The 11,204-nt window shown below is 38.1% G+C and overlaps 3 protein-coding genes across 3 annotated transcripts; 2 read left to right on the top strand and 1 right to left on the bottom strand.

Moving 5' to 3' along the window:
• The first annotated feature begins 1,963 nt into the window (after positions 1-1,963).
• On the top strand, positions 1,964-4,364 carry LOC112192891 (V-type proton ATPase subunit F). The gene is made up of 5 exons (XM_024332806.2): positions 1,964-2,044; positions 2,294-2,373; positions 3,009-3,090; positions 3,763-3,845; positions 3,971-4,364. Exons 2-5 carry the CDS (start codon positions 2,311-2,313, stop codon positions 4,133-4,135), a joined length of 393 nt encoding a protein of 130 aa, XP_024188574.1. The 5' UTR covers positions 1,964-2,044; positions 2,294-2,310; the 3' UTR covers positions 4,136-4,364.
• Positions 4,365-5,455: 1,091 nt separating this feature from the next.
• Positions 5,456-8,988, top strand: LOC112192829 (light-inducible protein CPRF2). The gene is made up of 6 exons (XM_024332713.2): positions 5,456-6,182; positions 7,086-7,182; positions 7,405-7,615; positions 7,999-8,074; positions 8,167-8,292; positions 8,383-8,988. The coding sequence occupies exons 1-6, from the start codon at positions 5,784-5,786 to the stop codon at positions 8,755-8,757; spliced, it is 1,284 nt and encodes a 427-aa protein (XP_024188481.1). The 5' UTR covers positions 5,456-5,783; the 3' UTR covers positions 8,758-8,988.
• A 170-nt stretch (positions 8,989-9,158) lies between these two features.
• LOC112192828 (pentatricopeptide repeat-containing protein At3g18970) lies at positions 9,159-11,201 on the bottom strand. The gene has a single exon (XM_024332712.2). It carries the CDS (start codon positions 10,880-10,882, stop codon positions 9,452-9,454), a length of 1,431 nt encoding a protein of 476 aa, XP_024188480.1. The 5' UTR covers positions 10,883-11,201; the 3' UTR covers positions 9,159-9,451.
• Positions 11,202-11,204: the final 3 nt, after the last annotated feature.

Below are 11,204 nucleotides of genomic sequence, written 5' to 3'. Positions count from 1 at the left end.
AATTATCCGGACCAGTTCGATTTTTTTCGACCGGTTTACTCACTGAACCTGGTCCCGTTCGGTCAAGTCATTTTTCCCCCTTATTTCATTCGGTTCGGTCCCCAAGCCGGTTCGGCCGGTTTTGGACCTCCGGTTCGGTTTCTGCCCACCCCTAAATTCTAGGGAAGTTTTGCATCCTTACACCACTCATTTTTTTTTTCTTTTTTCTACTTACCCATTATAACTCTTATAAGTTATTCCCTAATACCCAATTTTTTTTGTGTGTGACTATTTTGCCCTCACCATTTTGTCACATAGAGAGAGAGAAAATGGAAGAGAGCGTAGGAGACTTTGCCAAACTATGGTCATTGGCCGCCGGATTCCTGTTATAGGTCACGGGACTCTGTTGAAAACCTCGTCTGATGTCTCCAAAGAGGTCGTCAGAGATGTCATAGGTCACCGAAGATTATTATTACCCCCAATAAAACTCAATAAACTTTTATTCCCCCCCTCCCCCCCCAAATAATAACTTTTTATTGGGGGGGGCAATACAAATTTATTAGAGGAAAGGGGTATTAATCTCTCTAAAATTAGATAAATAAAATTTTGATTAAAGAAGAAGATGAATGTAAAAGTTGGTAAAAAAAATTGGTAAACCTTTTCTTCCTTCTTATTCGGGAGTTTCTGTAATTAACTCTGTCATACTTCAATCATGTTCACCAATTTTTTTACCAACTTTTTAGGAAGGTTAATGTTTTAAAATGATGGATCAGGCATATTAGATGACCAATGAGGACCAACTGTTGCAAGGTTCATCACCATCTTGCCATCTTTCATTGGTTTGTTGAGAAGATATTTCTTCAAACTTACATGTGTCAACCAATGCACTTTCTGTTACCACAAACTTCAGATTGTGCAAGGACAAGGATGAGGAATCCTCTCGTTCTCCACCAAATAATATCTCCCTCACCATTGTTAGCATTCTGCTCTCTTGCTCCACATCAGCACAATGTATGCATCTACCAAGCCTTTCGATATAGAATTTTGAAAACCGTAGAGACATAACTGACAATCAGCTTCAATTATTTCTTTATTCCCCACTCCCCATCTTAAGCAGAAAACAACAATTTGGTACAATGAGCTGAATCTTGTCTTTGGTTGTCCCCATAGTCCCCCTCTAATGCCATGCTTTCCAAAGAGACTCCAATAGATCTTTGTTAATCTGCTGGTCCTTCTGTGTAGCAAGAATAATGACCTTAGTATGACATTTATTATCACCGGAAAAACCAACAACAACAAACGAGGAATTCCACATCTTAGCAGATTCATTTGGGAATACCCATCATTTTTCCAAAATGATAATGACATATCTAAAAGATAGATGCTTCAAACCAAAAAAAAAAAAAAAAAAAACTACAAGTATGATGAATCAATGAGAAAAAGCCTGGGAATTTAGAACCCAATATATTGCAAAGAGACCGAAAAATAACAAAGGAAAACTTATAGAGGGTTCACAACTATCGATGATGGCCAATTAACTTGTCATCCTAACTTAATACATTGTAAATTCTGAGGGCTTTCCAAACCTAACATTGTCTTGCACATCCAATTCTTAGTTGTGGCAAACAATGAAGAAGAAGATGTAACTGAACTAATAGCATTGTTCACCTGATTAGTAACTAACTAAAGAAATTATGTTCAATCACCATTCGATATAAATCCAACAGTTGAAAATAAAACAACTCAACTTAAAAATATTTTTTTTCACCATAGGATATACATCCAATAGTGGATGAGCATGGTTTTCTTACTCAAAAACTAATCAGGTGAACATGCTCGAACTGCGCTATGTGCAGAAGCCAGAAGGCCAGGAGTTCCTGTAAACAAATTTTTGTTTGGGCCTTCGGCCCATGTAACCCCAAAAACAAAAGGTTCGACCCGGACCCATTAACCCGGGTCCGAATTCAGGAGGTGCTTTATTTTGGTTTTTGTTCGGGTCTCTCCCTCCCCCTCTTTCTGCACAGATCTGTAATACTGAAGCAGAGTTTCTCTTATCAATTCCAAGGTACACGACTTGCTTTCTCTGATTCCATTTCTTTCAAATTCTTAATATCAGTGATCGATTTTCTATCCCAGTTCAGGATTTTATATAATTGAAATTTTGTTAATTGATTTGCATAATTGATAATATGATTGATTCAACTTTTACTCGTAGTAGATTAAATTTCCTGATATGATGACTATACTCACCTGCCTGCCTTGTAAATTAGGCAAATTCAATTATATTTGATGGGTTTTATTGTTCTTGGTGTAGTTACTATCAAACTTATAATGGCTGGAAGAGTTGGTATCCCTAATAAGAGCTCGGCACTCATTGCCATGATCGCTGATGAGGTATGGATAATTTTCTGTTTCGTAAATTTTCGATTTTTAGTTGGTCATATTTGTACATGTAAAGAGTGCTGATTTGGGACCAAACTGTTTTGATGATGTTCTGTTAGGATTTTTTTTTTTCTTTTTCGACTTCGGTACAATGTTGATGCAGAACTAGTCTTATGGAAGCATGTTTAGTAGTAGCGGACCTGAGAATTTGATAAATGCTATCAGTAAGATGTGCAACTGAAGTTTTCGTCTCTGCTTCCGCACTTTGTGTCTTGTGAATTAGAGAAAACAAACTTCTTTTCCGCTGATTTAGAGGAAATCGTGTGTTATTTTCCAGAGAGTTGCAGTGTTTGTTATTTCATTCGGTAGCTGCCTTGCCTTAGAGATTATAAACTGGTTACTACTTTTTTATATTTTAATTACACAATGAAACACTAGATGTTTGGGTGCTCAGGATCTTTTTTATTCTGTGGTGTGAGTGTCAGAAGGTTCATGCTTAAACTCCCATCTGCAGTTTTTCTTTCCTGCTTTTTTAAAAAGGGTGTTTATGAGTGTTACAAGTATTCTATTATTTATCCATGATGGAGATGAATCAACATCTTATGAATGTGGAATACCCACTTGATGACGTGATTGTTATCATGTAGGACACTGTAACTGGATTTCTGCTGGCTGGAGTGGGCAATGTTGACTTGCGCAGAAAGACAAATTATCTTATAGTTGATTCAAGTAAGTTACTTCTATGGATGTTTTCTCTTTGCCTTTTCTGACTGAGCTTTGTTGATGCTTGAATATTGGAACTTCGTCCTTATTTGTCCTTTGTTTTTTATGTGCATGAAGATAGGCAGTCAGATTAAAATGCCAATTGTTGTCTATAACCCTGAATCTATATATAAGATACTATTTCCAACTAATACTGAATGAAAGGTGACCTGGTGGGCAAAGGGAAGGAAGTTGCAAGTTTCTAAGAAATGAATTCTATGTAAAATTCCTACCAAAAATAGTATCTCTTTTTTATGAGAAATTGGTTTGTTGCAAGTTCTAAGGCCTTCTGTTGATGGTGAAAGTTAATCTTTTTTTGTTTTTACAAGAGGATGATTTTGTATGGTTGATTAGTGAAGCAAAGTATAAGGCTACATAGTGGGTAAGGCAGAGAAGTTAAATTTGTTTTGCTGTCATGATGCTTTCATTTTACTTCTTTCTTCTTACTAGCAGCTGTTGAAATCAAACTACAAGCCTGCTCCTTCAATGAAAAATCTAGTTTTGTGTTTTTTTTGGCGAGAATCTTAGGCATTGTATTTATTATATTTTTTTTTTACTATATAATAACATTTCAATAGAGGTTCATTCGCTGGTGCTCATTTCCTTTTTAATAGTGTGTGTTTCTGTTTTTCTGCTCAGAAACAACAATGAAACAAATTGAGGATGCATTCAAAGAGTTTACTACAAAGGATGACATTGCAATTGTCTTAATCAGTCAATACGTAAGTTCTCATACTCTGAAGAAGTACTTCAACTTATGGTTATGGCTTCTTTAGTTTGCAAGGTAATGTCCTTATGTGCTTAAGTTCAGGATGAGAATTATGACCTTTCCCTTCTTTCTTACCAGGTGGCAAACATGATAAGGTTTCTAGTTGATAGCTACAACAAGCCAGTTCCAGCTATATTGGAAATCCCTTCCAAGGATCATCCGTACGACCCTGCGAGTGACTCAGTTCTTTCGCGAGTCAAGTACCTCTTCTCTGCCGAATCCGTGGCAGGAGACAGGCGTTGACCAGCGTTACGTATTTGGTTATGTTTTACTCATCAGGTCGCCAAATAAGTTTTGCATTTGACACCATATATGCTCTTTGCCTTTGTGCACACCAAGTGCTATATTACAGACAGCTTGCAGTTGGTTTGCTACATCTGTGTATTCTAGATTCCTTGTGCGTCTATTTATAAATATCAATGCAATTTGGGTGTTATTCTACTTCAGTAAAATATATTGGTCCTTGCCACTCTTTGGTTTGTCTTTATGCATCTGAAAATGACCTTTCCCTACTTAAAGATCATTATGGATAAGCTTGAAGGCAAACGGAGATTAGTTAATTCTAACACCCCCACCCCCCACAAAAAAAAAAAAAAATTGTGAAAGAACCTTCCAATGGACGTCCACCACAAGTTTTTGACGCATTTCATTCATCAATGGAGCCTTTATAAAATACAGTAACCTGGGGCCTATACTGGCTCAAAAGGGAGCACAGGGACAGGGTGAAAGGTCAATTTTTGTTTAATTATGGCAAGGGTCCAAGGAATTGAAAGCAAAAAGTTACAAAGGCTAAAGTATAGTGGTAGGAGCACCAAGAGGAGCAAAGAGGAAGAGACAAATGGGACTTTATTTTTTTTGGTCAATGACAAATGGGACTTTAGGTGCCTTAAAAATGAGAACATATTGGACCCTCAAAGAAAGTGTGTGGGGGAGATTTAGTGTTTATCCACAATAGGATTTATGGAATGGAAACAGAGCCGCCGCATCCCCTCTTCTTAGCTTGCAAATTACTCCTCCAATCTGAAAGAACAAGTCTTCTCTTCCTATCACATTTAAAGGAAGAGCCATTTTGATGTTTCCTTGAGCCGAAAGAAATCAAAGATATGATTAAAAAACGATGGACATGACTTGATTACCACATCCATCATTTGTTTTCTTTAGTTTCTAATCAGAGTGGAAAGATAAGGAGAAAACATTATTAATACAAAACTAACTATTTATCTAGAGATATTTCTCTTTATAATATTAAATGAGGTCTTAAATTCGATTTTTCTTTATATCTGTATTAAACGTGAGATGAGATTCAAATGCTCATATATACTGTGAGCTAATACTATTCTGTCATGTGCCATAATTAGAAACGTTTTTAACATTACCACATCCTCTGCAGCTCTGCTTTCCTTGATCCATCTTGATTGAGTTCAATGTATTCAAACACTTTGAATAAGTCTTGCAAAAACCCTATCATAACTCACCTAAATTCTCAAATGTGAATCAATCCATTTAATCAAGTTTCCAAACATGTCAATTCTTCCATCCAATCTCATATACCAAGAACCAACCCAAATTTTGATTTTCCAAATTGTGTGAACACCATAGATAGGAAAGTCCTCATTTCCCCCACAAACCCCAAAAGGAAAAACTTCCCTATCAATTTTCTTTTGAATTTTAGTTTTTTCAAGGACCCCACAGAATATAATTATCCAAAAAATTTGCCATAATCAATACAGAGAATCTCGATCTCACCATCAAAAAACAAACGTAAAAATTTCCGATTTAATACATATCAATTGATTCCCAATTTTCCATAGTGATGGTAAAAATAGACATATTAAAGGATCCCAAATCAGATAAAATCCAAACTAGACAATAGGAGAGAGAAAAACAAAAGATGGATAGGGTGTTCTCTTCCATGGGTGAAATGTCAGACCATCTCTGGTCTTCTTCTTCTTCTTGTGCACCAGTACCACCTGGAACTAATGTAAATGAAGATGAAGATGAGCTTTCCAAAATGAACAGGAGCGCTTCAGAGTGGGCATTCCAGCGTTTTCTCCAACAAGAAGCCTCTGTTTCACCTTCATCTTCCTCACAAGCTCAAAATGATGTTGAAGAAACCAAGGTCAATGCAACAAGTATGGCCTTACCAAATGGGCAAAACCCCACAAACACTAACAGCAGTGCGGCGTCGTTTAAGGCTCCCAATGTTCCTGTTGATTCTGAGGAGTACCAGGCCTTCCTCAAGACCAAGCTCGATCTGGCTTGTGCTGCTGTGGCCTTGTCTCGTGTAAAGGTTCGTGCTTTTCTTTCTGGGTTTTGTGAAAATCTGGTTAAAACTGAACTGGGACTTGGTAACTTGGTAGATATGGTGATTTTAGTAGGTGGGTTTGGATAAAGTTGAAGGCTTTTTTTTTACTTTTGACTGTGTTTTGATTGTTGGTGAATGTAAGATTTAGGAGTAGTTTTTTATTGTTCTAGAGGGATGAAGGTTTTGTACTGGTTTGTTTGGTGTGTGTTTCTCTTTTACTGTTTAGATGGGTAGATTTAGGCTGAGATTGGTTGATGTTGGGCCTCATAGAATGAACAAGAAGAGGAGGGAGAAAAGTTCAAAGAAATTATTTTACTTTGACTTGGAAATTTGGTTGTGGATTTGTGGGACCTTCATTGGAATAGCAAAAGTAAATTTTTTCTGGATTGGATGTAATTTATCAGAAAGAAAACAAGGGGTAGATCCTAAGGCAAGGAGTTATATGAAAGAAGAGCAGTACCCTGTTTGATGATTGACCAAACCAAGACAAGGGATCCAAATAAGGATAAGGGTTAGCACTTTAGACAGTGGATATTACCGAGTAACCAGGTTTGTAATATCATCACTGTCTTTGCTAATTAGGCTACTTAAAGTGTCTGGCCTTTGAAATTGTGAAGCTTTCTCTGTTATCTGATTAAATTGAATCATAAGGAATTAAGAATCATTGCTGAACTATAAAGAGCTTTTGATATGAAACATGTTAGAAATGCCATGTTAAAATCCCGAAATTAGCATAGTGTACTGATCCCAATAAATGTGTGATCGCGTCGCATATTTTGTTTTGCGTGTGATCTTTCCTCTTCGCTTATCTTGGGTTGAAATAGATTTGAGGCAATGCTCTTTTCTGTATAGATAGACGCTAGCTGATATGTTCTGGTCGTGTCATAGGGATCTTTAGTAAAAGCTCAAGATTCTGCTTCTTTAGCTGACAGTGGGCAACAGGCTTCCGATGCTTTGCAACTGGGATCTCAAGCCCCCTTTGAAGGTTTGCATTTCTCTTTTTATGCATTTACAATGGTATATGTTTAATTGTATGATGTATACCATGTCTAGATATAGGAGCATCTCTGCAAAGGCATCCATATTGATCTTATTCCTTCTACTTTTCTTAGATTGGGTTGCTCCATTGAGTTTATAGAGCTGAGTATGTCTTGATAAGAAGTTATGTACTCGGAATATCATCCACTTTTTCCTGTTACCCATGTAGGAGCTGGGAATGATTTATGCAGGTCATATGATAAGAATGCTACTGCACCACTTGGAATTCCTTCATTGCCAACGATACAAAGTAGATCTGGGGCTTCAATAAGGCAAGCAACAAGTGCATCATCAAGAGAACTCTCAGATTATGAGGAAGTTGAAGGAGAGACTGCAATGACTGAAAATATGGACCCTACTGATGCGAAACGTGTGAGGAGGTAACAAACTTTTCTAATGGTGGTTTTTTAGGCTTTTGTATTCTTTAGGTACTGGGGGACGGGGAACTAGTTTCTGAAGGAAATGGTATAGGTCAATCTCATTATTGTGATCTTAACTTGTTTCATGAGAGTTGCTAACACAGATATCCTATCCCATCTTGGTAAAGCTCCTCAAAGATATAGTACCAGAACTGTTAACAACTTAATTTTTAGTAGTTATGCTTGTTTGGTTCCCACTTCCAAGTCTATGCATGCATGGAAAACAAAATGATGTTTCCTTTTCTCTTTTTGGAATAGTGAAATTGGTAAGATGTATACATGATGGGTTTACTTTTCTGACTTTGAATAAAGTTTGTTCCACACTAATTTGTGGTTGTTTCCAGAATGCTCTCTAATAGAGAATCAGCTAGACGCTCAAGAAGAAGAAAGCAGGCCCATTTGACTGAGCTTGAGACACAGGTTCAGACTCCTGTTTACTTGCCACCTCTTGGAGTCATTGTTCTTGCATGTGTAGTTTTTGTCTTCTGATCTTTTTACTCAATGTTGTATAGGCATCTCAATTAAGGGTTGAGAACTCCTCTTTATTGAAGCGTCTGACTGATATAAACCAGAAGTACAATGAAGCATCTGTTGACAACAGAGTTTTGAGAGCTGATATTGAAACATTGAGAGCAAAGGTAACATGGGGGCAAAAAAGAATATAGATATACACAAGTATTGGTTCAAGATGGGGCAAAAAATTGATGTGATTTTGTTTTCCTTTCCAGGTAAAGATGGCTGAGGAGACAGTGAAAAGACTAACCGGATCAAACTCTGTGTTTCATACTATGTCAGATGTGTCCTCAATCAGCATGGCACCATTTGATGGAAGCCCATCAGAAACATCAGCAGATGCTGCTGTTCCCGTGCAAGATGACCCAAACCATCACTATTTCCAACCTGCTTCCAATAACTCCATGCCAACTGACTTCAGAGGCAACAATGGTTTGGCAGATAATACCCCTTCAGTTGAAAATGCGCAGCAGACTTCTGCAGCAACATCAAAAGAAGTGGTGGGAAACAAGATGGGACGAACACTTTCCTTACCGCGAGTTGCTAGCTTAGAGCATCTCCAGAAGCGGATCCGCGGTGGAGAGCAATAGTTTACAAGCTCAATGATCATCAAAGCATGAGGAAGGATTTATTGAAGAATGCTATTGCAATATTATTTTGGGGCTTAACAATGTAAAAATTCCTATCACTTGCCCCAACTACATTGATGGATATTTTTACCATCTACCTCGTCATGTGATGCCATGCATGGAAAAGACTATTAATCACATTGCTTCCATATGCCGGTAAATGTCTCTGTTTGAGAGCTGATTACTGCATCAGTGATTTATTTGCATAGAAATTCTAATTAGATCAGCTGTTAGTAACAAAATGTATGCAGTTCATCTCTCACCCCGGATGAAAACGACATGTAGTTCTGTTGCGTAGGAGAGAAATTAGACAGTCACAGCCAGGTTCACCAACTACTTGATAATTGGGTTAAGGGCTGATGGAGCAAAGTAGGATATGATACTTAAAAAAAGGGGTCAGTTGGTGGCATGAGTATTTTCTCATGGCGAAACCAAAAAATAAAGGATGGTTCAAAACTCAGAAGAACTAGTTTACATTAGACAAAGGGTCCATGGGTAAACAGCCTTGATTACATTAGACATTACCAATTGTTAAAACTGCAAGTAATTCTACCGGAAAGGCGGAAACTTAGAGAGTTAAACAATGCAAATTTCTATTGCAGATGCTAATGGTGTCTTCGCAAGCTCAATGCTTTGCAGCTTCACTTCCTAGCAACTACAACCCATCCAAGGCATGATTGCTAGTAGTTTGAACAGAACTAGAGCCAGCTTTGTTTTCAATTCCCATGACCTTCATCTCCTCTCTCACCATCTCCACAGCATCCCACTTTTCGGCATAAGCATAAATGTTTGACAAAGCTACATAGTCTTCACTCTTTGGAGTTCCATCTGCAGAACTCTGCGTCAGCTGGATGTGAAGCAGCTTCCTCCCAACCTTCTCTCCCATTGCGACATTCCCATGAACTTTGCATGCACTTAGCAAACTCCTCCACAAGACAGCATCAGGTTCAACTGGCATTGCTATTATAAAGTCATAGGCCTCATTCAAATGCCCACTTCGGCTAAGCAGGTCAACTATGCAACCGTAATGCTGCATATGAGGGGTGACTCCAAACTTCGTCTTCATCATATGGAACAAATGCAGGCCTTCTTCAACAAGCCCGACATGGCAGCAAGCTGCAAGCAAGCTGGTGAAAGTCACTTCATTTGGGTTTGTTCCATGAGCTTTCATTACATCCAAAAGCTCCAGTGCTTCACTTCCCTTTCCATGAATAGCTAGCCCGGTTGCCATTGCTGTCCAAGTCAAGACATTTCTCTGTTTCATTCGCTTAAAAATGGTTAAAGCACTATCAACACTTCCACATTTCGAGTACATATCAACAAGACCAGTTCCCATAAAAACATCACCATCAGGAGCAGGCATTGCCTTCTCTACATAACCATGTACACAAGCACCAGTTTCCAGCACACCCAACTGAGAAGCCGCGGCGAGAACACAAACCGTAGTAGTATCAGTAGGTTTCACCCCAGAATCACAATCCAACATGTCCCGAAACAACAGCAATGCATCCCGGGCACTTTCTCTATGCGAAGAGTACCCCGTGATCATTGCATTCCACGTAACACTAGTTCTCTCAGTCATTTCATCGAACACCTTACGTGCCGAATCAAGGTCCTTGTTACTAGCATAACAATGTACTAACGTAGTTTGCACTAAAATGTTTGATATGATGCCCTCTTTTACTATCCGGGCATGAACTTCTCTACCTACTACTAATGTTGGTATTGAAGGTAATCTAGCACAAGCTCCAAGAACAAACTTGTAGGTAAAGTCATCAAAACACAAGCTTGCTTTGGAAACCCAATTGGCAAAAAGAAAAATGGAGTCTTTAGGTTGAGTACATCTAATCAAAGTGTTCAACAGGAACAGATTAGGCTCATCAAAGTGTTTGAATACTAAATGGGCATAAAGGCTGGTGCTTTCTGGGTCTGATAAGGCACAGCATTGCTGGATTAGCTTGCCATATATGGAAGTTGATTTGAGACCATTGGTAATCAACTGGGCATGGGCTTGCTTCAATTGGTGTGTGGATTTTAGTTTCAGGTTTAAGAGGGAGAGAGATCTGAGTCTTGGCAGATGGTGCATGTGGGTATAATTAACTCTGCAAAAAGTAAATAAAGGTCAGACCTTTACTGTTTTTACTCAATTAAATTGGTTTAAAATGGGAGTCAAAACATGAAAATGGGCTACTCTACAAAGTGATAAACCCAGAAACTGAAGCAGAGAGGGTGTATATCTATACCTCTGCAAAAAAGTGAATAAAGGTCAGATCTTTTCTGTTTTTACTGAACAAAGTTGGAGAATTTATTGTCAAAAGATGAAAGTAAGAGTTGCCCATGTGAAAATCATTGGTCAAATATATTTGTTAAGGCCCCACAAAGATAAAACAGAGAATAGTATATTGCTG

Source organism: Rosa chinensis, chromosome 3 (genome assembly GCF_002994745.2).
Source record: "Rosa chinensis cultivar Old Blush chromosome 3, RchiOBHm-V2, whole genome shotgun sequence".
In the NCBI taxonomy this organism is placed as follows: Eukaryota; Viridiplantae; Streptophyta; class Magnoliopsida; order Rosales; family Rosaceae; genus Rosa; species Rosa chinensis.
Note: the sequence above shows the minus strand (reverse complement) of the source record. Positions and strands in the feature narration are given on the sequence as shown.

What these genes read in the sequence shown, in the direction of transcription:
- LOC112192828 (XM_024332712.2), bottom strand. Translation starts at nt 10,882, where the DNA reads ATGCACCATCTGCCAAGACTCAGATCTCTCTCCCTCTTAAACCTGAAA.
- LOC112192891 (XM_024332806.2), top strand. Translation starts at nt 2,311, where the DNA reads ATGGCTGGAAGAGTTGGTATCCCTAATAAGAGCTCGGCACTCATTGCC. An exon ending in TTGCCATGATCGCTGATGAG is followed by an intron (nt 2,374 to 3,008) that starts GTATGGATAATT and finishes GTTATCATGTAG; the next exon opens with GACACTGTAACTGGATTTCT. An exon ending in TTGTCTTAATCAGTCAATAC is followed by an intron (nt 3,846 to 3,970) that starts GTAAGTTCTCAT and finishes CTTTCTTACCAG; the next exon opens with GTGGCAAACATGATAAGGTT.
- LOC112192829 (XM_024332713.2), top strand. Translation starts at nt 5,784, where the DNA reads ATGGATAGGGTGTTCTCTTCCATGGGTGAAATGTCAGACCATCTCTGG. An exon ending in TGGCCTTGTCTCGTGTAAAG is followed by an intron (nt 6,183 to 7,085) that starts GTTCGTGCTTTT and finishes GTCGTGTCATAG; the next exon opens with GGATCTTTAGTAAAAGCTCA. An exon ending in ATCTCAAGCCCCCTTTGAAG is followed by an intron (nt 7,183 to 7,404) that starts GTTTGCATTTCT and finishes TTACCCATGTAG; the next exon opens with GAGCTGGGAATGATTTATGC.